The 27,867-nt window shown below is 47.0% G+C and overlaps 1 protein-coding gene across 3 annotated transcripts; it reads right to left on the reverse strand.

Moving 5' to 3' along the window:
* Positions 1–462: 462 nt before the first annotated feature.
* On the reverse strand, positions 463–27,733 carry sfmbt2 (Scm like with four mbt domains 2). 3 transcript variants are annotated; one of them, XM_029162440.3, is made up of 21 exons: positions 27,591–27,733; positions 22,163–22,333; positions 21,660–21,754; positions 18,818–19,058; positions 15,423–15,443; positions 9,425–9,513; positions 8,690–8,939; positions 8,511–8,608; positions 8,100–8,201; positions 7,760–7,990; positions 7,434–7,560; positions 7,239–7,352; positions 7,084–7,126; positions 6,156–6,223; positions 4,156–4,295; positions 3,605–3,714; positions 2,923–3,098; positions 2,613–2,782; positions 1,854–2,120; positions 1,650–1,772; positions 463–1,314 (listed from the first exon to the last, which is right to left on the reverse strand). In XM_029162440.3, exons 2-21 carry the CDS (start codon positions 22,254–22,256, stop codon positions 1,174–1,176), a joined length of 2,700 nt encoding a protein of 899 aa, XP_029018273.1. In that variant the 5' UTR covers positions 22,257–22,333; positions 27,591–27,733; the 3' UTR covers positions 463–1,173. The 3 variants fall into 3 exon arrangements, with proteins under 3 accessions (XP_029018273.1, XP_055367728.1, XP_029018276.1); XM_055511753.1 differs by lacking the exon at positions 27,591–27,733 and adding an exon at positions 23,693–23,926; XM_029162443.3 differs by lacking the exon at positions 15,423–15,443.
* Between the last annotated feature and the right edge of the window lie 134 nt (positions 27,734–27,867).

Consider the following 27,867-nt stretch of genomic DNA (forward strand, 5'->3'; position numbering starts at 1 on the left):
TTCATTTAGTTATTTGAACTGTATCTATTACTCACCTGAATAATTTAATGCCCTTAGGTTTTGCACCCAGCGAAATAACTGCTATACTTGACAGGCTCTCATCCATTTTTCCAGGTCCTGATTGAGAATAACAATAAACTTTATCTGTAACAATATCGTTGACGTGTTAGTAGTCAACAACTTCATATGCGTGTTGTTGTTATTAATTAGATAACTTTATGCAGCACAATCACTTGTACTAATTAATAATGAAGTAGGTAATTAGCTCTAAATGAAATGCACCAAGTTTCAACAGAGAAACAGAGAAATGTGGTTCCTCTTTAAACTGTGACTCTGTGAAAATGACACTGTTCTGACTTCCTGTATCTCACCATGCACGAGGGACTTAACCCTTCATGTTCTGTTCCGTGACTTGTGGTACAGCTTTTTACAGCACGAGAAGCAGACTGCAGCACACGCCCATTAAAAATCAATAGAAATTTATTTTCTTGTCAAAAATATCGGCAACACATTTGCATAGGTGGACACAGAATAGCGAACGTGGTTACTTCATGGGACCGTGACGAAGAGAGGAGCGCACAGCCGGGTGCTGGTATGTGGGAGCGTCCGGGTGTCTCCAACAACAAGCACGACACCTTTTCTTTCCCCCAAAACCACAAACTCAGCTGTGAATCACAGTAAACGCAGATTCTTTGTGAAATATCATCCTGTTGTTTCGATTAATGGCGAATGAGTCAACTTGATTTTATGCATCCAAATAGATTCCTCCTTATAAGGATAATAAATATTCCAAATATATTACTTTTGGGTTTGTTAAATACTTAATAGTAGAATATATTTTTCCAGAACCAATGTGTCACACAGAAAATGGAAAGTTATTTTAAATTAGATGCTATAATGCTCCTCTATCACAAATGAATGGACGTTAAAAGAAAGAAACAGATGAACAGGTGCCACCGGTTTCTCAAGTTCTTCATCGGATCAACTCCAATGTGTGTTTGTTACATTTTTGCACCAGCGGCAGCCGAGAAATCAATCCTTCAACTCCTTGTAGGCGAACGCCCTCCAAGGCAACGGCTTTGAAAAATAAGCCCTCTCCCTCTTCTGGATGGAAATCCACCAGGAGGCTGCTAATCCAACACATCCCGCGCTCCTGACTGTCTGCCGCTGGCTTCAGTTGGCGTACTGTCGGTAAAAGGCAACCTTGACGCGCTCTATCTGGTGGCACAGTTTGATGGCAGGGCCCAGCTTCAGGTCCATGCATTCCTGGACCGTGGGCAGCGTCAGCAGCAGCAGCGCCTGACCATCGATATCCTGCAGGACACAGACGCATGGAAAGCTTAACCCTGAGAATGTTCAGTTTCATTCTTTCTCCCTCAAAATTAAAAAGAAAATTCCAAAATAGCATGACCCTTGTGTCCAAATGGACAAACACAGGCCCTATGGGGCTCCAGCAAAACAACACGGCCTCACGCAAAGAGAAGCTGGATCGGCTTCAGTTGCTTTTTTATTTATTTTCCTACAGCATCCTTCACGATGCTGCGCTGGCCAGTCATGGGCATGCAAGTGTGCTCCTACTGGGTGACAGTGTACCATCTACAGTATAGTGTACAGTCACAAGCCAAGGTAACTGTGTGTGTGTACTGTACCTGTTCCTGGAAGATGTTGGCCAGAGATGCACAGTCGGTGGAGCTAATAAAATGCACCACCTCATCTACGGTCCACTCCAGGGGGTTTCTATCCAAAACCAGCTGGCCCTCCTCCTCCTCCACCTGACGTGGACGTGAACACACCCCAAGCTGAGTTAGCGAAAGCCACCCGAGCCGCTGTGCAGCTGCTGCCGTTCGTCTCACCTGCACGTCCTGGCCCTTGGGGGGCTGGTACTTGCTCTGGTTGTAGGCCGACAGGGAGCGCGTGGACCTCCTGCGGCCCTCTGGCGCCTCCGGGCCGTGCCCCGCGCTGAAGGCCCGGCGCAGCGCCGCCGCCCGCCGCGGCCGGCTGCTCGTGGCCTCGGCCGAGACCGAGGAGGCGTCGGTGTGATCCTCGCGAGGCTCCGAGCTGGTGCCTTCGCTGCCCGACTGCAGAGCCATGTCCTCGTCCTCCAGGCCCTCGTCACTGTCCTGAAGGAGAGACTCAGGGCGGTGAGCTGGAATTGGCTTTAGCTTGTGCTCCTGTCCCCAACAAACTCTTTACTTATTTATTAATATTAATTGAATGTTTTTACTAATATATTATTTATTAATGCACCACGCAGCTTTGGCTAATTAAAAATGAACAAGCACATTAGTTTTTCAGCCATTAGCAAAGTACAAATTGTAAACTAATAAAAATGTATGCAAAATTCATTTCTTTTTGCATTTTAATGATACAAGATCATAATTATTGATGAGTCCAAAACCCTCAAACACACAGGTTGCGCCAGTATAAAAACAGAACGGTCACAGTGAGGATGAGACGATTATTTTTAAATTCATTTGCCTATATACAGCTAGTAATTCATAGACCCCCCGTGATTATTGAAGGACGTTGTATTTAACCCCAGCACACGCTGATCTCAGGGCCGTTAACTGTGATGCAGCTCTGCACACAGAGGCTGCGGCGCGGCGGCTGACCTGCGGCGAGCCAGCAGGCGTGTAGTCCACGGTGGACGAGCGCCTCTTCTTCTGCACAAAGATCGCTTTCCTCTTCTTCCTGCGGCGCGTCTGCTTGGCCGGCTCCCCCTCCGCCGTCTCCTCTCCTCCCGCCGGCTTGGACAGCTTCCTCTTCTTCCCATAGTAATAGGCTGCGAGACGCACAGCAGATGTGGAACACAATGAGGCCAGAGCAAAACTCAAGCTACTCATCAGGAGCAATTACACACTCTGCAGCGCGCTCCTCATAGCTGTGGCCAAGCAAGTGACGCTTGTAATTACAGAAACTCACTGTATTTGGTTTTCGTCTGAACGAAGCAGTTTTCTGGGCACTTGTCGGTGACGAGGATGGGGCTGAAGAGGTTCGGGCAGCACTGCAGCTTCACACACACCTTCCGGCAGAAGTCTGGGATCTGATCTGCCATGCGGACGAGCCGGATGGTGGAGCGATAGGTCTTCCCTTTGTATCTGGGAACAAGCGCAGGTTGATGATTGGCCATGTGCTAATGACTTGAAGGAGGGTTTAATTGTTGATGAGCACCATCCATGAGAGCAGACCTGACGCTGCCTGTGATGGCTCAGGTCAGGACAAATCTGTGCTACGCTGAACTGAAACTAAGGCTGATGCATCAGATCAAAGTAACTAAACACTGGAGAATTAACCCTTTCTTGAGTTGTCAAAACACTTGTGTGATGTGCTAGCTCTCTGCAGACTGACACTGGATCATACCAATTTCTTGAAAAACAGCTGGAAAAATGGTGCAGTTTTTGATTAGAAGACATTGAGTCCGAGCCTAAAGTGATGGAATAAATTGGGCCCGTGCAGCCGACAGTGGCAGGAAATGCCGACCTTACAAAAAACCCAGCGCAGCAAAATGCATAAACCTTCAGTGGGCCGGAGCAGAAGTGACTGGTAGAGCTAGTGATTCGTATTGTGGTGCACACTTCACGGCATGTTACTGGGGGCTCCTCACTTGGCCTTTAGGGTCTCCTCCTGGCAGTCCCAGCTCTGATCCTCCAGCTCCTGCAGCTCTTTCAGGACCCGTCCAGGCTTGTAGGCGGCGTTGATCAGCATGCTCAACAGCTGGGGGGCAAAAGGAGAAACTCAGAAAAATAAATCCCCCACACAGCTGAACAATCCTCGAGAAAGACCCGTTAACTGACACAGACGCGACCAGAATCCGCTCAAAGCCGAAGACGGACCACGCTCCTTGTAACAAATCGTCCCGTATAAACTAAGACCTCACACGGATGCGTCTCCGGAGAAATTAGGAGGCTGCTTCTCTGCGCGGTCCCGGCTGTGCATGTGTAAACACTCTTGACTGACAGGTCCCCGCATTAAAATGAAGGCGCTGCTGGGAACCTGCAGGTGGTTAACAAGACATCACTGTCTCGCCTCCCATTACTACTCTGTCGAGCCCCTTTTCCCTTTGAACCTGTGGGAATCTGTGATTAGACCCCCCCCCACACACACACACACGCACACACACACGCACACACTCTCACACACTCGACATCTGCCCACCTCTTTGAGGACCAGTGTGCATTTCCCGGGCCCGACGGCCTGCGGCAGCTCTGCGATGCGTCCCTTGTTGAGATAGGGTCCTGAGAAACACCGGTGGTTGACGAAGATCTTGGAGCAGGAGTACCTGCCATTGGCCGAGCCTTGGGGAGGGAGGCGGGAGCAGTGTTTACAGCGTGAAAACCAAAATGAGGCATGTCGGCTTAGCTCCAGACCATGTTGTGCTTTATCTAACTAATATTGCTAAAAGTCACATTTGAATACATGGAGAATCATTAGCAGCTTCAAGCTGCCAGATATGAGTATGAGGAATATTTATGAGGATTGTACAGTAAGGGAGATTTTAAAGGGTCTTAGTCAGAATCCCTGGATATTGTATCAAATATTTTACCTTTTTTGTAATGTATGTTCATCGTTAACCGAATCAGACTTTGGTTAAAGCTGCTTTCATTTAAATGCCGGCGTTAGGTTTTAGATTAAACGGCTTTAGAAACAGTTGCGTTTTATTTTCAGCCGGCTTTTAATTGGCCTTAGTAATGAGGTGCTCAGAGAATTGCTAAGAGATTAATTTATATTTAAGTGTTAGCTCATCGTCCTTTGCCAAACCTCTCCTCAGGCCTCTGAAACTCCCAGCACTGTTGTCTGGCAAAGCCGCTGCTGAACCACAACAAACAGGCTTCGTTTCATTTTCAGCATTTCACTCGAACGGAGAGGAAGTAATTAAGCTATTACTAATGTATAATTTGAGCAGAATTGGGGGCTGAACAGGCTAATTGTGAATAAACTAATGTGTAGGCATTTAAAAACAGGATTTAGTGTTAATTTTCCAAGTTAAATAAATAACGATCTGCTCGAATGTCACCTACTGAACAGCAGGAACGGAGGAACATTCACTTTCTGCTCCATTTACACCCAATATTTAGCGGCGTTCGACCCAAGAAGCTGGTTGTTTTGTTGTTTCCTGCATTTCGCAGCTCTGTCCCTCTGGGTAAAGATATGTGCATCTTTCCGCTTTTAACGCGATTAGCATGCAGCCCTACGTTTGGACGCATGCAGCAGGTGAATACATAGTCCAACTGGGCCGTGGGTCGACTGAACCACTCCGCTCTCCGTCCTTCCTGCAGCCCCTGATTACCGCTGGCACCTGGAAGCGCACCGCCAGGGGTGAATAGTAATTAGCCGAGGCCATGAATATGGATGAGCAAGTGGGAGGTTTCTAGACGGGAACTCAAAAAAAGAGGGCAAGTGCCTCTTGGAAACAATGCTTTAACCTTCTATTCGGAGCGTTCGAGCTGTTTACAGCCGGATGCGGCGTAAACAAGACCTCCGCGTCCTGAAAATACCTGCAGCCAATTAGCTACGTTTAGATTCACGCTAAAATAAGCCAGAAAGGATAAATAGAAGCCTGTAAATGTATTTTTTAATGAATTCCTAAAAGGCTGCAGCCTCTGATCTTTGGTTTGTGGCCAAATTCAGCTTCTTCCAGCTAATTATAAAGAAATCTTGTTGAGTTGTGAATATTTGTGTAGTGTACAGTTTAAGACAGGGAGAAGATAAAGGCTTCACCAAACAAACCTCACAGGCCACAGACACAAATACACTGTAGCAACAAGTTGCATCTTGTTGTAGCTGCTTTGTCGTCTTCATTAATCTCTTGAATCAAACACAATATTGTGTCTCCAGTGTGGCTTTTCCTTGACTGATATGAATTACTGCGCGGCTGCTTTTACTTTCATTCCCTTCTATGCAAACAACATTGTTTTGTCTTTGCGCTGGTGCGACAAAAAAACGCTGCGTCTGCAGGTTTACACATTGTGAGACCACTCAGACTTTAGTATATTTGTTTTGTCCTGCGTGTACGGGAACGCAGTATGAGAAAGAAAAGAAACACTTTATTACTGTCTGAGCACAAAAGCCACCGCAGGGAAAAGACCTGAGAGCAGGGCTTCCCTTCATTAGCGTTAATTACCAGACCGACCGAGCATAATGTGACTTTTTATTACCTGCGTCCACAGCAATGAGCTGGCAGTGGTTGAGAGGAGCCGCCTCCACCGTCTGGGCCGGAGCCAACCTGTGGGGAAAAGGTCATCAATCCAGTTGCACGGCTCCATCGAGCTATTAAGCAGATCTAATCGAAGAGGAAGCAGAGCCACTGGGCTGCGGTTAGTTCAGGTGAGATGCGAGGGTCCCCTGGAGCTTCGACGGGAGCAGCTCCAACCCTCTCCATTCCCCACGTGTCCTGGTCAGTCCACGCCCTGTGAAAGCCTGTGTTTCAAATAATAGCTGGAAGGAAAAGGGCCGAAAGCCTCGGGGCGGGTTTCTGAGGGAACTCACTGTTACGCAACACATGAAAACGCCTTTTTTCATTTTGTCTTGATATCATTTTTTCTGTGTAAATATACAACCGCTTTTAAACATCCACCACATTCCAGTTTTTTGCTTTTAAGTATTTTAAAGCTTCAGGGAATCAAAATTATAAAAGTTGGTATTTTGCAAACGCAGCGGTGCTTCCACTAGAACGAGCTGTGAATGACTTTCTATCTGCTCAATAGTGAATGTGTTTTATTTTGTGGTAAATTTATGATGCCTATAAAGACAATAGCTCAGGGCCTCTAGGTGCTGGCTGCATGCTTTACAGCGGTCACTGCCTTATTTCTTATTTACTTAGGCGATAAGGTTGAGGCAAAGATAAGGCTCATGCGTGAATCGTAGAGATATTGATGCAAATATTACTACGAAACGAAACTCCCTCTGATACAAAATGCCCTCGACTCCATTATGCACAGGCATGTGATTTTTTAAAGCAGGATTCGGGCTCAGTCTGGAGTGTGTGTGTGTGTGTGTGTGTGTGTGTGTGTGTGTGTGTGTGTGTGTGTGTGTGTGTGTGTGTGCGTGCGTGCATGCGTGTGTGTGTGTCTCTGTTCGTCTTACTGTTGCTCTGGCTGCACCACTGCGATCTTCTTCTGCTTCTGGCCTGTGGAGACGATCAGAGGGAGAGTTTGCCTTGAGCCGTCGCCCCTCGGACGGAGCCCTCGTGGGCGTGCATGCGTGTGTGTGTGTGTGTGTGTGTGTGTGTGCGTACGTACAGACGGGTTTGAGCGGGGGGGTCAGGGGGTAGCCGTTGGCCTCGCACCAGCCCACGGGGAACACGTCCATGGACTCCACGTCCACGATGCAGTCCGACGCCGCCTTGGGCACGCCTGTGGACACAGCGCACACAGAACCGTTGTCATATGGGTCGTCCGACACCGGAACCGCCGCCATGACGCGTGCATCGGTACCTTCCAGTCGGAGCCACAGCAGGCGTCCTCTGACCTGTGTGACCTGAGCCACACACACCTCCGCCGGCTGCTGAGGGTTGACGGCCTCCAGCCACATGTCCTTGGCAAAGCCGCGGTTCTGCCAGGCCTACGCACCCACACGCACCCCGGAGGAGAAGAGGAGAGGTTCATTTACATTCAGGACAATGATCTGACCTGAGGTAACCTGCAGCAGGGCTCACATTACAGGATATTCAAATAGATTTAACTCTGGTTTGGCCCTTGATGGTGCAGCAACAGCAGTTTTAAACTGTGCCAGTCGTCAGTGGACCCAGAGTGTGTCTGACCTCTGGAAAACAGGCCTCAGGAGCCGCTTCCGTCCCGCTCTGCTTCAGGTAGTCGGCCCAGTCAAAGTCCTGTCCCTGGAAGCCGCGGGGCCGCTCCAGGTTCACACCGTTCTTCAGGCACCACTGGACGGGCAGGATGCCCGGCGAGTGTCTGTGACACACCACAGAGCGCGGCCTGACGTCCGGGGACAGGTCGTCCAGCGTGACCTGGAAGTAGACGTCATCGTAGACCTGGAAGGGGAAACCCACGAAACGCCTCTCAGTGTGACGCCGCTGAAATCTGATGGAAGCAGCTGGACAGGGAGCCTGCGTCTGCAGATGCTGTCTGGCCGTGACTCACCCTGGTGACAGAGACGGGGCAGATGTGGAGCTGCTGCCACGGAGACACCATCTCCAGCTTCATGCCCAACTTGAAGGAGTGTTTGGGCAGGTCTGCGTGGTCCTAGCATGGTAAAGGCAAGACTTTCAGACAGATGCGCTTCACCTTCGATGATGTAATGATGTAGGTCATTGAGGTGCCGTTATTGTCAGTTTAGCTGATGAGGAGGTGGATGTTTGTTTTTATTAACTACATAGATGTTATCTGTCGCGCTGTGGCACTTTTCGCTTCCATTCGACGTTGATAACGTCTTACTTTCAGTTTGTCCGACCATGTGGTGGCTGCACGTGCACCTACCTGCTTCTTCCTCCAGTCATTCGAAGCCAAGCGGAAGCGTGAATTCCTTGAATTCCTTGAAACAAAGGCACTCACCTTGAACACCTCCAGTGGCAGTGGACTCTTCTGTCCCTCCAGCTGAGCGTCCTCCAGTGCCTGCTGCCAGTGGGCCGCGCTCTGTAGAGACCTGAGCTCTGAGCAGAAGACACAGGTTCAAACTCGACTTCACCAGCTGTGGTTCTGGGCCCATGCAACGTGTGAACAGGTTCTGGTACCTGTAGGCGGTTCTATGGCCAGACTGTTGTCCAGGGCCCACCCGAGGGGCCGGAGTCTGACGTCCAGGTAGAACAGCCAGGTGTCTCTGCTCCGGTGGTCCTCAGACAGACCCGCGTAGCGTAGCTGGAGCCGTCCCCCGACGTTCTGGATGACTCGAACGGGCCAGTACAGGAAGGGCTCAGACGCGTCCTGCAGCTCCAGCACCGAGCCCTCGACGATCAGGTCCACCGTGTTCTTACCTCGCAGAGGCTGATGCACACAATTATACTGTTAAATGACCGCTTGCATTATTTGGATTATTAGTGGTTCAGTCCTAGTGTTCATAGTGTCCATGTTTCTCCAGGTAAGAGAGCCTTAACTCTCCTGCTCATCTGAAACTGGACAAACGCCAACTAACACGTAACACTGATCAGAGAAAGTGCCAAGATGTAAAAGTTAACAAGTGTTTCTCAACAGGCCAATTATTTTAATGATGCAGGTTTCTTTTCTAAGCACCTGTTTAAAGCTGCTTCCCAAGTTTGACCTCCTCATTTTAAACTCAAACAGATGCTGGAAACGTTACGCTCTGAAGTTTTTACTGCTTTTGTAGTGATTTTTGTATGTTTCACATTGAGTTTAACATTTTAACCGAGCTCGACGACTTGCAAACATGAATGGTGGTGTATGTTGCAGTGACCTCGAGCGCGATCGAACGGCTAAAATGTGTAGTGGCTGCTGCTGCGGCCGGCGCTCACCCCCTCCAGCAGGTTGGCCGGTGCCGTCCTGGAGCCGGTCAGGTCCCGGATCAGGAACTCCGTCCAGTCGCCGTATTTCTCCTTGATGGCTGTGAAGAGACACAGACGTGGCACAGACGCTGAGGCACACGGAGGGGAAGCGCATGTGCTTCCAGGGAACAGCATGCATGCTTAGCAAAGTTCAACAAGGCAGCTACAGATGTTGGGGGACGTGCAGATGTGCAAAAATGCACCGACAAATAGCTCCAAGTTCACAGGTTTCATGCAGGAGAAGTGAGAGAGAATTCATTTATTCAGCATCTTTTCCCAGTGGCTGCAAACACAAATGTTGAATTCCTGTTTTGTACTGACGCTAATGTGTGAGAGCTGCAGTGAAAAACGCCTCGAATCCAACATTTCCAATCACAAGGCTTGTCGGGTTGCTTGTAGCTTCCTTTTGCGAGCGCTAAATGGTGCGCGGGGATCACGGTGACGCGCGGTTAGATTTGTGTCAGGTTCGTTACCACATGTGAAAGGAGCACAAATCAAAACAGAAAACGCCAGGTTCACGAATGAGGAAAAGAAAGAGCTGAAATTTAAAGCTATGAGGAAATGTACGGTGATATTGTGTTCAACAGCTAAATGGTGACACTGAGTGAGTTTATGTTGGGCTTTCCCCTCAAAACACCCAGAGCTGCGCCTACCAAACCTGTCCAACTTCTGCAGAAGAAGAAATGCATTTGTGTAGTTTAAAAATAACAATTAAAGGGCAGCTCGCCTGCGTTCCCTTCCTATTTTTATCTTCTCTTTCTATTACTGGAAACCTTTTCTGGGCTGCCACCGACACTCATGACCTTGTTTACTGGACACTGCAGGTTTTCTTACAGAGGGCAAATAAGTATTTCTGGAGAAAGAGGGGCTGAATCCAAACGCACCAACCCACCTCCAGATCTGTTCAAAACATGGTCAGAAAAACTAAAGAGGTCGTTTTTTAACCGTGGAGTTTCCTTTGGAGATTCCAGGGAAAGAAAAGTAAGCAGTTGTCGATGTATGACAGCAAAGCCATTGTATTAATTCATGGGTCAGCATCAGGTGCTGGAGGAGGCTGGAGGTGGGTTGCATCTGTGCCTCCAGTCCTGAGCTCAAAAGTGAAACTGTTCCAAGTGCTGTGCTTTCGTCTGCCCGCCCCCAAAGCGCCGAGCTAACAATGCATGGAATTCAAGGAAGACGCTCAGCGACCTTCAGGGTCCTGCATGTTTGTCATGTTAGTCGTTAGTCGCTTACTCAGAAAAAACAAAACAAAAAAAACCCTGACGAACGCGGACACTTGTTGGAATCGATGAAGTGTTGCCAAATGAGTCAGAGTTGCAGAATGAGAGTGTTGCGCTGTGAGAACCAACGATCCCTGCAGCTCATATCTGATAGTCAGTCGGGGTTCGGGGGCTCAGCCTGTGGCAGCATTGTGTTTTAAAGGGGTTTACGGGACATGAACGAGCGCCAGGATCTCATTTCACTTTAGTAAACATGAACAGGGTTTTCAAATGCAGGCATGTGGGAAGAAACAGGACTCTTTATTTCCATGACGGTATTTTTAGTAGCTCAAGGAATAATGTTTTAAACAAGTCTGCAATGTAAAACATGCACAAACCTGTTTGTAAATCATGTATCGATGAGGCATGAGGTCATATTAGAAAATATGAAGTGCAACTCATCAACATTAGTTTCAATAAAACACTGTATTTCTTAGGAGCAAAGGCTCCAAATACAAACGAGTATAATGTAATAACTCCTTTTGGATCAGCTTAACCGCAGCAGACGGCTCCACAGAGGCCTTTAAATACCTAATTGACCTATGATATGAGACAAATCAATAAATCGCCTCATGCCGCTGGACTGGGCCCCGCCTCGATCTAATAAACTGGAGTTTTCTGGCAAATAAATCAAAGTGTCAACAGGATAGAAGCCTTTTTTTCTGGCAGCAAGGTGAACAGCAAACATCTCTGAGGCCCAGACTCTGTTAATAATAGTGTTTTTTTCCTGTGAGACTATTTTCCTTCCTCGCTGCTGCTACTGGACTTTGCAAAGACGCACACACACACACACACACACACACACACACACACACACACACACACACACACACACACACACACACACACACACACACACACTTGCTTCGTGTTGATCTTGGGTGTGCAGAAATAGATCAACTATTTTTACAGATCGTGCCAAGATTAGCCAGAAAGTCATTTGCAGCGCAAAGATGCAAACTTCCACTTCTTCATTCTTCTTCCATCTCATCGCTGTTGCCGTTTCTCAGTGCATCAGAGCTGTGCGTAAAACTAATTACCGACTTTTCTTTATTTTCGTCCTGAAGGCAGCAGACACGCGGAGGTGAGCGCTTGACTCCTGCATTACAATACGTGCATAATTAACCTTGAGGGAGGCGATCTCCGAACACAGCGCCCCCCTCCACCTCCTCCCCTGCCCTCCTGCACCGCTCCACTGCCAACTTCTCCCCTCCTTCCTGTTCCCTGAGGCCCAGGCTCCACTATACAGCTCAAGTCTCCAGGAAAATATTTACCATTAAATTAGAAGAAGCACACATGAATATATTTAAAGCCTGAAACTCGCTGCTCCTCTTCCCTGTTAACAACCACAGCACCGCGCGCAGAGCTTCACTCCGCTTAATCAATGTTCTAATTACAGAAGAAAAAGCGTCTCTGTGTTTTTAGCCGTGATCACAGCAGTGCCACAGATTCTAATCAGAGCTAATGGGAGCCAATTACGCTCGATTCCCCCTCCGCCTCATCCAGCGCTGGCGTGCAGGAGAGCCGAGTCAATCCAACAATTACACACTCCCATTTTTAACTGACAGCCTTTCCAAACAGGCCGTGAGCCTAATGATGACGCGTTAACTGCCGCGCCGCACAATTTGTGGCTTTATTGTGAGATGCTCTTGCTGTTGTGTGTGCCTGAATGAGGCCCGGGCAGTTTTAGATTCATTTTTATTGCCCTGTTTATGACGGGAGCGACGGGATGTTAGAGCAGTTAATGACCTCAGTGATGTGCTGGTGGTAAAGAGCCCCACAGGAGCATGCGTGTGTTCCCATTGTGAGCCTTTTGCATTTCTCATGAATGGAGGGAATATGAAGTGTGTTTACACAGAAAAAGGCAAACACGCATGCATTTAAATTTTGCTTGAGAATGAGAGAAAGACACAAGCAATGTGAGGTTAAGCAAATCCAGGGGTTAGTGCAGGAAGGGCTGGTGAAGTGAAAGCCCAGCTGGAGCTGCGCCTCCTTCATCCAGCGGATTTTACATGACGTTTGCATATTTGTAGTAGGCTGGAGCAGACTAACACGACTGGAGTGATGACATCGGTTCACATTTAACAAGCAGCCTTTAGGACCTGACATCACATCTGGATTCATGGAGCTCATTTCATAGCAATTTGTGAACAGAATATTTACATAACTGCATTTGTAGAATAACTCCCTGGTGCTGGTTTGTAAATGATTCCTGCTCTATTCTCTGCACAGAGAATAGGACTCTGATGATTCTTTCCGTCAGTCGGACTATTTAATGTTTGGCTTTTGAGACAAAGAGCTTAAAAACGTCATCATTGCTCAAACTGACGACATGACTGCAGAGTAAACACTGTGATGATGTGCTAAACTTGTGTTTATCACGCTAACGGCAACATGAATGAGGAACTAAATGCTGCTGTTGAGTAGTGTTTAAAATAGTGATGCCCTGCAGCTCCTCGTCCTGTTAAGCTGAATTTACACTTGTCCTTAGGACACGGTCGCGTCTTCACTAGAGCCTTAACCCTCTCCAAAACAAAGAGCCAGTCATAAGTCAGTTATTTAAAACAACCAATTAAACGATTGAAAAAACTGCAGCAGCTACAGTAGCGTGAGACTTGAACTCACTGCGCTCTACCCACCCCTTTATTCCTATTGTAATATTGTCTGCCAAACAGACGTCATGACATTTCCAGAGACATGAAATAGCTCAAACTTACTAAACCAGTCCGTTTGGTTGGAAGGGCGAGCCTCAATTAAATCAACTTTGACACCATCTGTGTTTTCCAGGAAAATTTTTACTGAAAATACATTTAGAGGAAGTTTGAGACATTTTTACGCTTAAATGCCAAGATGTTGCAAGGGAAGCAGTGCTAGGTGGTTTTCATGACCTTTACAACTTAACCAAATGATTAATTTAGTTACTTGCAAAGTGCAGCTCTAACAGTTCCAAACCCACTGTCTCCAGACTGATGCCTCTGGATCACAGTGTGCATCAGTCCAGCACCTTCTCCACCTAAAGCAGCGTGAACGTAGACCAGGCCTTAAAACCACCCGCCTTTGTCTCTGAGCATCATCTCCAGCAGCCCCAGACAGGAAGCAGTGTGGTGCATTCTTTATGCAAATGATCGGTGTTGGGATCCTTTCAGCGAGCAGCTACTTCATCATGCCATCATAGTTGTGATTTAGGATTTTAAAGCTTCGCACATACATGCACATGCAAATAAGGCACCTAAAGTGTACATAGCAGGTTGAGAGGGAGATTTTCAGGCTTAGTTTTCTGTTTGATTTGTATTCAGCAGATTTTTACAGTCAGGATTTAAACTAATGTTCTGAAGGAATCAGGCAAAAAATGTAATTATGCAGCAGGTGAGGTGGGAAAATCAAAGCTGAGCCTGTTAGCATGTCCTTCAAGTGACTCTGGGTTTTCTTAAAAATGAGCAAATCATGCACCGAAAGCGCCGCAGACCCCGAGCTGTTCCTGCAAACGGAGACGCTGCTTAGACGAGCACAAAAGCTTTGCTAAAGCGCCAGTCAGCAGCAGCTGGGAGTGCTGGGAGCACTGGGACGACGCTGCAGGTCGGGGGCTGGGCCGCCCAGTGCCTCTGCACCGGGTTTCACCTGCTGCTTAACTGGGAATTTTAAAAAGTGAGCGTTTTCTGCAGGTTTTCAGAGCAAGCACCTTGGAGGAAAGGTTGGAAAGCACCAGTTCAGTCATTGTGAAACTAAAAATCTCATGGTGGGAAAATCAATGTCTCCTTTCTTTGATTCAAAGGCTGCAAATCACTTACTTTCTTGTAAATGTTTAGATTTTAATATTTATTTAAAGGATGATTCTTCTGTTACAGACTTTATCCAACCACAATCCACATTGCAATGAATTGCAGCGTATTCATTAGGGATCGCACTTGTTTTTCCAGCACATGTTACATATGCTGCTAAGACTCAACATTTAACTCTTTATGATCTTCAAATTTAGTCTCAACGTAACAACAAACAATATGGAGACACATGTTGGAATTTAGCACTTACTTCAGCTGTGATGTTGGTGGATAGTTTACAGTAGCAGTAGATTTTTTTTAAACATACTTCTTTTGCCAAACGGCAGTAATTTAGTCCCATGTGATTCAAACGTAACAAATGAGGTAACACTGGTAAACATGCCTCTGGAACAACTTTCAGTGTGTTGCAGGCATCAAATTACAATGTTGTCCTTAATGGCGCGTAATTATTCTTCACTTGTCTTCGTCTTTGTTTTCCGCACTTCTACACTATACTTCATTGTGTCATTAGAGGTTAATAATATCATCCAAACGTGCTTGGTCAGTTTGACATCACCTGACTATTTTATTTTCCATTTTATCAAAGCAACATGTTTGTGACTAAGCCGCCGCGTGTTGCACGGGTTATCATGCGAGCACAGCTTGGCCTTAGCGAGCACGAACAACAGCGTGCGTGTGTGTGTGTGTGTGTGTGTGTGTGTGTGTGTGTTATCACTCTAAGACACTCACTCGACTAAAAACATGCAAGAGGCAAAGGCGTGACCACTAAGCTGTGAGGTGATTTCCTGTGAGGAGGTGAAAAGAGGAAGAGGAGGAGGAGGAGGAGGAGATGGAAGCACACCATACTGCACATGCAGCTCTGAGGCCTAATGTTAGCCACTAGTGAGCCAGACAGGCGAGTTAGTCACAGGCACCGTTAGCGCTGCTTACCTGTTCTTAGGTAAAGGTTATCTGAGAAACAAAGACACAAACACAAAGGACACAAATAAAACCGGTGACTGTGATACACACAGTGTGCAGCGCTCGCACACATCCACAGCGTGAGATGATGCAAAGCCGTGTAAGGAAGCTCATTTTGGACAAATTCACGCGTTGACAGTATCTTGCAGAAGCGTCTTTGGGGAACGCCGAGCCGCCTTCGTTACACGAGTTGCACTTTGGCTTGCGTCATCAGACACGTGTCATGAGAGGAAAGGGAAGGATTCTGACACGAGGTCCTCTGAGGGACACGGGAGGAGCCAGCGGATTGAGAAACGTCAGCGCTTTCAGAGCAGGCCTGGCTTTTGGAGTCTCCTCAGCTCGTATTGGCTGCTGCCAATTAGGTCCTGTAACATAAATGTCCCGCTGCTGTTTTGCAGGATTATCCTCCCTCACAAAGGCAACACACCAGTCTGACGTGAAGTGGACCTGCACTGCTGTCGTCTACAGTTTGAACTACAACTCACTAATCTATGGGATCGTAACACTCATCGTTAGATGATTGTAGATGATTAGACACAGTGAAGCGCTGGACTTTGACATTAAGTCTTGCGTTAAACTTCTCTCGGACTCGGCTGAATCATATTTAAGTTGCTTTGTTCTTTAGATGTGTACACAAAGCTGTTTCTGTTTCTGAGCTTTGAGTTCCACAAGTTACTACTAGCTGATATTTTAGGAACATCGATATACACCCACGCTGTTGTCATGGGGATGTTGTTGATATAAATACAAATACAATTTCCTTTTTACACAAGGTTAATAGAAAATTCTACGAGCACAACAGCAAATAAAAAATGATTGTAGATTCTTTGCAAGGTAGCACTGCTTTCAACCAAGTCTAATGATAAATAAGAAAATGATTGAATTAGGTTAATAATTATCACCAAACCAATTAGATCAATTCCTTTTCAACACACACACCGCTTCTATTTGATGATTTAAGAACCCGAGACTGTTGTGACTCGGCTTCCACGCCACCAGGGGCAGCCTGGTTTCACCCTTTTGCTCTTGTGTCCTTGTTTCCTGTCTTGTGTTTCCTGTATTAGTTTGATTGGGTTCACCTGTCTTGTCTGGTATTTAAGGTCTCAGTTTGTGCACAGTCTTTGTTGGTGTATTACTTGTGACTTGTGACTTACTACTCGTTATGTGTTACTCATGCTTGTTACTCGTCACTTGTTACCGTGCCATCGTGTCCTGTCCAGGTTTGTGTGTTTTGTTTGCTGGTTACGTTTGATACTGTTGTTTGCATGTTTTGTGTTTAGGATAGTTATTTAGTTTCCTGCTCTGCAGCGATTTTTAGTTTATCTGTGAGTTTTAGGTGTTAGTTTGCATGCTTTGTTTTCTGGTTTATCCTGCATACGCAGCGTCCTTAGTTTGTATTGTCCTTTCTGTATGTGTTATTATTAAACCATTTCTCGTCAGTCCTGTCTCGGGGTCGTTGCGTTTGGGTCCTCCCTCCAGTCCAGTTTGTAGATCATTGTAGTTTGTCTCCACGCTCAAGGAGCGTGTTTTAGAATCTTGTTCAGTCCGGTTTGACCCCCGTCCGTAACAGAGACCTTATGTTGACCTAAATTTGAAGTTAAACCCACAAAACCTCAGCCTCAAGAAAACAAACCATTTCTATTTAACAGTTACCAGGCAACCGCCGGATCACTGTTTTAGTCTCACAGCAAATTAATATTTATACCATTTGTCACTTATCTAAACATCAAATGGTCAGACTGGGAATGAGAATAATAAAAATGACCAAAATGAATTAATTTGAAATAATTTAAAAAAACATCTCACATTTGATTTGATACTTTTATAATGTATTTCCTTAAAAAACAGAAAAGCTGAGACCACTGATTGAGGCCGATCCTCCAAACATGAAGCCTACAGATAAAAAAGTGCTCAGCAGCAAAGCAGCGGGTGAAACAACTGAACAAGTCAGTGACTGACCTGAACTGAATGTTTCGGATCATTAATCTGCCAAAAGGAGCAAATGGAACGTGTTTGCCTGGTTCTGTCGTATGGACTCGTAGCGGCGGACGCGCCGAGGGACGGACCGATAAAAACAATCATCACTCGCAGCCCTGCTTCAGTGCAGCGTTCGAAGACTTGGACGGAAATGGACGGCGTCCCTGCTTGATGGATGATCCCCGAGATGGGCGATGCTAAACAGCTCGCGCGTGCAGACATTTATGAATCGCTTGGCGCCACAAGGGGACGAGGGACGGGCCCAAAGGACCGGCGCTGACTGAGAAGAACGCGAGGACGAGGACGCGACTCCGGTGCGAACGCATCCGGGTCGTCTCCTCAGCAACAGAGCGAAGGACGCGTCAAGGGGAGACAAATGGGCGTCAGCAGGCGGAGGAGGGACCGTCATCTGCCGCAGACAGAGGGGGGACGCGTCTCCGCCACGAGGTTCAAGGTTGTGGCAGGAAGTGGAGGCGCCCTGCGTTTAACCCAGGCCAGGGTGTGAGGCGTCAGGCCGAAAAAATGGCAGTTGAACTGTCTTTACAATCAAAGAGGAGTCGAGGAAAACCTGTCTCTCCACTTAGTTTATGCAGGGCATTCTTTGGTGAGTGGAGATGGGAGGCGTTCACATGTTCACGGATAGAGAGTAGAAGAATCTGGCTGCCGCCGCCACTGAGACTCGTTTCAGGAGTTAATTCATTCAGACATTTTGTCGTCTAAATGTAAACTCAGCCGCGTTCCCGTTAAAGCTCTGCTCTGTTTACAGCAAGTGAGGAGCAAAACAAGGAAGAAATGCAAATTATGTGGAAAATTAAATGCCAGGCTAATAAAAGACGTGAAAGAGACGAGCGGAGAGAATAGAGCACCGGTCGCTTCCAGTCTGATTTCCCCCAAACTGTTTGTGTTTCAAATGATAAAAACAAACGGACGCTGACAATTTCCCAGAGAACTAAAAATAAAGCGGGCTGGACCAAGTGGCAGCTCAATCAGGTGCTGCCCGCGTCACGCGCAGACCGGGCCGCGGCTGGTGAGCGCGCTGAGTCGGCGGTTTTCTCCTCGTCCACAGTTCCTAATCTCCTCTGATTCCTCTAATTCATACGCGGCTGGCGGCATGCGGACGCTGACGTTTCCCACCCTGTTATTCAGCGGGTTCACCTTGCACACAGTGGCCAGCGCACACCTGTTGTGTGGGTTCGCCTTTTCCTTTGTCCTCTCTAAATCTCACAAAGACGCAGCGCTGAGATATTAGGTATTATTGCACAATCGCCTTTTTTATGTAGAACAAAGCTGTGGGAGCATTTTATGGCCCCTTTGCAGTGAATGGAAGCATTAGAGCCAAGCCTCTCAAACGCTCCATGCATTCTGCAGCCGACCCCGGCGCGGCCTACCTTCCGGGGGCATGAGGGTCTTGTCGTTCTGGGCGCACCAGCCCACCGGGTGCAGCTCGGCCGTCATGACGTCGCACCAGAAGTCGGCCTTGCGGTCGTCGCCGTAGCCGCTGAAGCGCAGCAGCAGCAGCTGGCCGCAGGTGGTGATGATGGTGGCCACCCAGTACGTGTCGGGGCTGCCCTTGTTGGCCACCTCCAGCTTCATGCCGGGCTGGAAGCTGCTCTGCAGGCTGATCTCCACCTGGAAGGGACATGGAGTTATTTAGCTCCATCACGTTGGTTTCATCTTATTAGACGTAAAACACCTTATTCTGAGAATTGTGCTGGGCAATTAATAATACGGCTGATAAAATATAAAGAGGAAGTTGGCTAAAGGGGAAGTGCCACAAAACAACTGTGTTGTTCTCTTCTTGCTACTCATCACAATGTGATGTTTGGCTCTAAGGGTTCACCTCAGAAGTCAAGGCATAGTTTCCAGCTTGACCTACGCTCTGTGTTGTCCCTGAATGCCACACAGGCAAGAAAATAGTGGAGCTGTTGAATAGGACACAGGAGTCTGGAGATCTATTTAAACTAGAAACTGTACTAATGTATAGAATAATCAGTTATGCAGTACAGAATATGTTTACTGTAAAAACACAGCATTGCAGAATAAATAAAGTTTAAAAAAAAGCCCACTGTGCTGAACAACAGCACTTCAGTTCAGCCCCGTTGTTGCGCACTGAAAGCGTCAAACCCGTGAATACGGCACAATGCAGCGCCTTCCCGGTGAAGCCACGGGCCGCCATGCAATTCCTGAGCTCCTCCAGGCCCAACAGGATGTTCACATTCAGCACAAACACACACGCTCTCAAGTGAACGGAAAAAGCCAACATCTTAGAAATAAACACAATACAAACAGCCCCGTGACTTCCTGCTCCGACAATGCAAACGTGCTGCATCACTCTGTTTGGCTTATGTAAGAGCAGTGTGTGTGTGTGTGTGTGTGTGTGTGTGTGTGTGTGTGTGTGTGTGTGTGTGTGTGTGTGTGCGCGTGCTTCATTTTGTCCAGGTGGAGAGAAAGCGATGAGGGCTGCCCGTCGCGTTTCCCACAGACTAAATCCACTTCCCAACACGGCAGCTTAACCCCCAGGAGCCCTCGACTGCGTGTTTGAACACACAGCCCGCACACTCTGATCTTCTCCCTCATTACGTTTGTCACTGTGGGTGATGTAAGACGCTGAAACGCCGATGCTCGGCTCACATCGGCACCTCCGCGGCCCGTCCCGCCGGAGGCCGGGCGCCGCGGGCCTCCGGCGGGCCCACAGCTGCTCCGTGGGGCCGAGCTCAGGCGAGGTGGATCGACTGCCTGCACCCATCTGTCCCTCTGTGATGTAACAGGCTAATGGTAAATGTTCGGTGACAGGCATTAAAATGACGTCCGACAGAAGCAGGGATGAGTCGATGCAGCCCTGCCTTTAGGTGAAGGGTCTGCAGCATCACGCTGCAACAATCAAACTTTATTAACACCTCATAATACGGGGATTAGGAAGGAAACCCAACTCTCCTGACTTTTCCCAGCAGCCCCTTTCTTCCGCTGCCTTCAGTTGCTCTATTCGCCTCCTCGCTTGCAACAAAGAGCCACATACCGATAAACAATGCGCCGCCTCCCTTTGATCTGGAGTTTATTGAGTCCCCAGAGGGAACGCCTGGTGCTCCTCAGGTGCGGAGGGTTCAGCGTCGCTACGTTTGCCCACATCCTCCATTGTTGCCGAACGTGTCGACGGCTTCACGCCGGTGAAGGTGTCGCTATGACAACCGGCTACACTGAAGGGGTGCTATCAGCAAACCTGGGTTCCGTTACAGAAATAAATATTCATCTGATAGTTTAGTCTGACAGGCTCCAGAGTCTGAGCACATTGAAAACTCATTTCAACACTGAGAAACCCATCAAATGCAAATATTCTGAATTGCAACTTGAGTCGCTGCACTGTAGCGGTAAAAACAAATTACTGTGAGTTTATATGACATTTAAGAATCCATCACAGGCGCACATTAAAAACACCGGATCCAACACTTCCCCTAAAACTTCCAAACAGGATAATGCTCCTTATCAAAGCGTCCCCGGACGGTACAACCCCCCACCCCCCTCCACCAGGATGGATCTACATCTGCATTGTAGGTTTTGTACACATTAGGTGAATCAGAACATATTGGAAATCAAAGTCTGAATAAATAGTGACGTGTTTAATGGGTTTAGGCTTGTCGTTGTCATGCCAACGGCCCTCATCAGTTGGGTTTGTGCTTGTGAAGTCATTTGAATTCTACCTAATATGATGATTCAGTTTGGAGAATGTGTGTTCATCATTTCCTGAATGTGAGATAACGCCCAGTGACTCTTTCTTTCGACATTTTCTGGTTGTTGCAGTTATTTTGTTAAACAGCGGTTTATTTAAAAGAGGTTGGTTGTATTCTATGCTTCCCACTTTATCCTTATAATTATTAATAATTATTATTATTATATATGTTAAAATAATTTTTGCTGATCTGTGTTGCTGAAGTTTGGCTTTTCAGGACTTTCCAGTTGCTGACAGTTTCTTCATTAAAGGCTCAGATTTGCGCCAGCGGAGCTCTTGTCTGTTGCTTTGCTTTGCTTTGGTGATTTAATAATGAAAGAATTGTTTTGTGACGACACCGTCGTATGGAACGAAGCCAACGAGGGCTCTCCACTGAGCAGCATTAGCGCCGCGATGACAGCAGCGTGTCATTAAAGTATTTCTGCATGTGGTGTTTATCGGTGAGGCTGTGTTTAAGGGATCACACGATGGATGGGAACCGAGCGGGAGGCGAGGGTGATGCTCACGTGTTTGAAGGTGGTGTGGGGGGCGGCGCCGGCTCCGCTCTCCTCCATGTACTCCTCCCAGTTAAACTCCGCCTCCTCCTCCACGGAATCTGCGTCTGTGCAAAACACACTTTCCATCAGCCACCGGCGGGGAAACGAGTCGCACTGGTTTGGGTCGAACGCCTTCCATCCGTGCAGGCAGCATCTGACTGCCGCGCTCAGCACAGATCTCCACTCTGACCTGAACTGAGACTGTAAAGCTCTAGGAGCAGTTTTTTGTGGACACAAATGCTCATGAAGATTTTTTTTTCCCACCAGTCAAAGTGTGCGTCAACATCAGCAAAATAGGGAAATAGTTCAAATGAGAAAATAATGTCAGAGATGAAAAAAAAAACTTTAACCGCTTCTTTTTCATTTCACACCATTGCACAATACATTTGTAGATAGAAACATGAAGCAGATGTAGTTTTTGCGGAAAGCAGCGATCATCATTATTATTACTCTGCTTATTTGCACATCCTCACCTGTGTTCAACTCTTCTTCCTTCCCATTGGTTGAACGGTACTTTTTGACCATGGTCAGGGCCAACGGCTGCTCCTGAGAGTGAGACTGCATCATCCCCTTCCTGCTAAGTGTGAGCTGCTGACCTTCAGTCTTACTTTTCCTTACTGCATCTCTCGCTCTCCTCGACGGCCCTAGAGATAAAAAACAAATGAATGAGACCGTTTATCGAATAATGTTCCACACAGATTGAAACCTGCTAGGAGGTTTATTCAAATAAACGCAGACTAAAATATCTGGCAGACAGGAAATAACTTGCTTTGTATTTCCACTTTTTTTTAGAATAATCACAAGAAGAAGTGGTTAGCGTGAGCGGCAGGGCCGCTGTGGCTGAACGTGCAAAAAAGCCAAAGAATGCCATGGCCAAGGACTCAGGCTGCGTCTGTGGAAAGGACTGCTGGGGAATTCTTCCGCGCAAAAACAGCGAAAGGAAACAAAACCGAGAGAAATACTGCGAACAAAGTAATTTTCAGCATCATTACAGCCGGTGGAGGAGCCTGTTATTCCAGCCTGTGTTTTGGAATATGTGGGTGTGCATACTTGGTGCCGTCTATTTACATAGCATTGCAGAACTCCATCTGATAACCAGTCCGAGTGGCACAAAGCAGGGAAACTGGAATGACACGACTGGACTGGGTTTAGAGGCCAATTAATTAGCCCGGGCAGGAGATAAGGCCACCGGCGCCTAATGTGGAACCTTTCCAGGAGGTCTGACAACAGATGTGCATTTGTAAGGCTGCACATCATCTGAGATCAGGAGATTATTGCATTAACTCGCAATTATTTCTTTTGTAAAATTAGTCCTGGCGCATGGATTATCATGAACGCCTTTTTAGAACATACTGAGGCTTTTCTGCACCTATGGATTATTTCTCCACCCTTCATTTATCTTGTCTGCTCCTGAACAGATTAGGAATTACTCATCTGCTTCATTGTTGATTAACCTGGAGACCTTCATCAGATTAACATATTTGCTCTTTGGTGTTGAGAAACCTCCCACTGGAAAAGCTGCAACCAGAGTATTTGCTTAAATGTTTAATTAATAATATAAAGAGTTCCTGTTCATTTTGTGTTGATCAACTGTATTTAAAACTAGTATCAACTGGCTGACTTGCTTTTTTCTGCCTCTACACACGACTCGCTTCATAAGAACAACGTCCACATGCAGGTAAGACCTGCTTTTATCTGCTGACTTGTAAATCAACTAATAAGGAAATAACACATGTTGCCACAAAACGGCTAAGCAGCCAAATGTTTAAAGCTCCCGGTTTACTCATTGACAGAGTCGTTCTCAGATCAGCTCCTAAAAGTAAAGACTTACAAAGCAATAACAGTTGTAAAGTACAAATCCACACGGCTCAAATATGAGTGGAGCCAACCCACAATGAGAAACAGTTTCCAATATGACCTTTCTTGCTTTTAAAACAACAGATCAATACAACAATATGTGGAAATCACCCTCACAACAGCAACAGGCTTTTTCTGTCACTTGCCTGCCAGTCGCGCTCGGTCACGCAGTCACATCAACAATGAGTCACTCGCCGACTTCCACCCACTTCCATCAACCTGGTAATTAACACGGAGACAAGCTGCGGCCACAGAGCGGGCCCCATCAGTCTCAGAACCGCTCCAGGCTGTGCAAAAAAGCAAAGCATGCCCTTATCCTGGGATTACCCCAGCCAACCGGCCTCCTGCGTCCAAAATCCCAAACTTCAAATCCATCCAATATTAAAGCGGGCACACAAGCGGGTCCCGGTGCCGCTCGCAGCCGCGCGCTCCTTTAAATACTGGTCTCCACAACATCCCTCTGTGTCACACGGTGCCACCCCTCCACCGCACGCACACCCCCCCCGCGTCCTGAACTGGCTCCGGCACGCATCCGCTGCGTAAACAAGGCGCGGAGCTACCTCCAGCCCCTCTCCCCTCCTCCAGGCTGCCAGCGATGGAGGGCGAGAGCCCCGCGACCTTCAGCTGCAGCGGCGCGTCCTCATTAAGGCTCATCGACGCGCTCAAACACTTGTGGCGAGGCAGCAGCTCACGGCATGGCACAGACGGAGGCTATTTACAGAGCCCAGCGACAGAAGTCCCATCGAGCTCTGATTAACGCTGATGAACAGGTAGAGCACAGGTCAAATATATGTCAAAACATCTGCAGCTTCTCAAACATGACAGTTTGCTACGTTTTAACACTATAAACCAAATCTCCTAAAGGTTTTCACCTTCATTCTGACTCTGAACCAAATGTTTCCAGGGTTTTGTGGCGGTATCATACATTTAATGAGGCTTCCCTATTCCCCGAGAGCATTTGTAGATAATATTTCCAATAATGATTCACTGTTACAGCCCTATAGATTTTTTTTTTCATTCTCCAGGCTCTTTGCAGGAACTGAAGTCAAGCAGCGGCTTCAAGACTTTGAGCTTTAATTTGAAGGTTTCACAACCACATTAGACGAGCAGTGCAGGGACTGCAGCCCTGTCATTGTCCTCCTGTGCTCACGAGGCAAAAACACAAACATGAACATCCTGAAAGCGTTGCAACTTAAAGTTCATTATTTTAAAATCCCCAAAACAGGAAATGTGTCATGGTCTGAAAACGTATGAGCTGCATTACTCATTTCACCCCAATTTCACTCTGTTTAGTCAGCTCTGGAAGTTCTGTAGAATTTAAAAAACACATTTTAGCTTTTATTATGATGAACTGTTAATCTCTGAAAATCTGTGAGATTGTTCATAGGCGTGATGTGAGTTTGAAAAATGTTGAGAATGTGGTGAATTTATTTGAAATGTGAAATTAATCATCAACTTGAATCATCTTCATTATGAGCTTCTTGTAAAAGCCTGTTGAGTTATTTCCCATTTGTGCCCTCACTGGTTGAACAACCTCATGCTGCAGAGACGTTAACAACCCTCTGGGACACAAAAACATCCACAGGCTTTTTGTTCAAAAAGCTTTTTTTTTTCTTTTCACTGGGAGTTTTGTATTTGTACTTGATGAAGCCTGCCGGCTGCAGCCTTTCTGTGGAATAAAGGTCCAGATTGGGCGCTGGGGGATTAAAGTGGTACGGGAGAGTTAATCTCAGACGCAGGACATTTGTGGCCCTGGACTGAGAGGAGTTTTTTATTGATTAGCCCCTGATGGGGCACTGGGCATCCACGTGTTGTCCTCCTGCCTTTCCCTAAACCCATCCATGCCACAGATTTAATAGGGGATTTAGGAGATTAACTACCACTGCATGGGCTTGGGTTTTATTGCATTACTTCCTATTAGGTTCTTCTCTTTTAGACCCACCCAAGAGTTGTTTCCTTCTGGCAACAGGAGGCCGATACAACAATTTGCCCTCTGTGTTTTTTTCCTCTGGATTCCTACAGTTTACAACATAGATGTGTACACAATGCAGCCTGTGTGTTTTCATGCCCAATTACAAAAGCCTGTGATGCTCGCAGAGCCCGGCTAACTATAACATGATGAAGCGTAAACAGCCACAGCCCCTGGTGGGCCACAAAAAACAGGAGGAAAGGAGGAGGAAAACTGTGCAGCAGCCAAAGGGGGAAAATCCCTCAGCCCAGAGTTTTCTTATTTCAACATCAATGACTGGAAACAGCTTCCTACAAGACACACACACACACACAGCTTTCTGCACAGCCTACAGCTCCGAGGCTTTTTTGTCTTCTAAAAATAAGGGAGGTCAGGTTTGATATTTTCCTACGTCCTCCCCTTATTCAAATACAGGCTCAGAGTTAGTTTGCCAAGAGCACAACAAAAAGAAAGATATAATCAATATTTCCTGTAAAGTGGCTGCTTCTGTTTCCCTATCTGCTCGTCTCTGTGCAGTGCAGACTCTGGCTGAGCAGCATTAACATACAATGCCTCCTGAAAGGCAGCTCAATGATTAAAAAAGAGGATTCTAACATGGTCGTTAATCAGTAATGAACAGCAGGAGTTTTACTCATCTGTACCTGCAGAGAAAACGGATCGTGCGGTATATACATGTATATCTTCTTTTATTTCTGTCGACACGTTTCCATGTTTCTTTGCCCATTTCTGCCTGCGCAGCCATTCACTGGCTCCACAGGAATCATCTCTTTGGAGCAACAAGAAGTCTAAAAGCATCATTTATTCATACCGAACCCCGAACGCCGCGCCGGCTCCGTACCGCGCCGGTTTTTTTATTGTTTCTGCTGCTTGTGGTGACGAAATTAATCTGGAGGAGGAATCCTCCGAAAAAACGCAAAGCCGTTCGCCCCCCGGATTTACAGACCGCGAGCAAAACCGAAATAATTAAAGAGATACGCGCAGTGTAACCCAATTATCTGCGCAATCTTTGCAAATGCACCCAAAGGGAAACAATACGCATTGGAAAATTATACCGCCCGACTGTTAAAGCAACACATTAATGCAAAATGTCGGCTTAATTAGGCGGACGTATTTTAATCTAATATGATACAGCGTAATCTAGGAACAGACGTGTCGAATGTGCGGCAGTATTTTTGATAAAAGTGAAAGAGGAAACGTTGGTGCACATAAGGAAGATGAGGCTGTGAGGGGTGTAGCCGACCAGCAGCCTGCCTGGCACTCCGCTCATGTACTTTGCACACTCAAAACTGCAGCGGAAAAAAACTCCCCCGGAGTTGCCAAATGCACACTTTGAATTTAATTGATTAAACCTCGTGTATATCCATCAAAAGAAACCGAACCGGACGCATTATCTGCCGTCGTTGTATTTTTTCCTCGTTCAAAGATTTTAAGGCGCAGTTTTCTCCCACGGACACCATAACCCGCCATGTTGAAAGTGCTTTGACATTTTGGCAGTGTCCGGTATTTTCCGATGGCTTTTACGCACCTTGGACTGAGTGAAAAACAAAAAACCCACATGACTCATCTATGAGCGAGTGACGGTAATAAGTCGTTTATAACGTGAATCCGTGACAGCAACTTCGCCTTCGCATCAAACGAAATTGCGTCGCGGTCTTTAAAAAAATGTGCGTTAAAACACGTTAAAACGCCGTTTCGGTGGCGACTCCTCGCGTTTTCCGTGCGTGTTATTGAAACTGGCGATGTTTCCAAACAGCTGATAACATGACGCTCGAGAATGTAAAGAGAAAACACCAGAAAACGGCGTTACAGCGAGAGCCACGAGACGCCGAGAAAGCTCTTAATTACAGCGCGTGAGAGACACTTACTACAAGTTGGGCTCGTGAGCGAAACGCTCGCGAGTATTTTCTCGTTTCTACAGAAACCGCCTCGGGATCACTTCGGGTTTTTTCTTTTTTTAAGCGGAGGAGGAGAAGAATAACTCTCCTTCTGTTTATAGCGTCGACATAACGAAGATAAGAGAGCGCATTAGCCTCGGCAGAGGCTTCCGGGACCGCCGGAGCCGTCACCTGTCCTACCTGTCCAAGTTTAGGTCGCCTCTCCTTCTCGAGACCCTCTCGTTTTTTTTCTCTCCCCCTCCTCGTTCGCGTGAGCTCGAGCAAAGCAGCGCGAGCGATGTCTTTCGGTTGCTGCTGCCCCCGTTCCAATATGGCATCTCCCATCTGCGCATGTCCAAAACATCTACAGATATTTTCAAGCCAACTCCTTCATTGACCATTTAGTGTAGCGACAAAAAAACAACATTTATTCAGCTCGAGTGTAAATACGAAGCTGAAGTTCAGTTGGTACCAGAAC

Source organism: Betta splendens, chromosome 9 (genome assembly GCF_900634795.4).
Source record: "Betta splendens chromosome 9, fBetSpl5.4, whole genome shotgun sequence".
NCBI classification, from domain to species: Eukaryota; Metazoa; Chordata; class Actinopteri; order Anabantiformes; family Osphronemidae; genus Betta; species Betta splendens.

What these genes read in the sequence shown, in the direction of transcription:
- sfmbt2 (XM_029162440.3), bottom strand. Translation starts at nt 22,256, where the DNA reads ATGATGCAGTCTCACTCTCAGGAGCAGCCGTTGGCCCTGACCATGGTC. An exon ending in CCCACACCACCTTCAAACAC is followed by an intron (nt 19,059 to 21,659) that starts GTGAGCATCACC and finishes TGTCCCTTCCAG; the next exon opens with GTGGAGATCAGCCTGCAGAG. An exon ending in GAGGAGACCCTAAAGGCCAA is followed by an intron (nt 3,099 to 3,604) that starts GTGAGGAGCCCC and finishes GCTTGTTCCCAG; the next exon opens with ATACAAAGGGAAGACCTATC.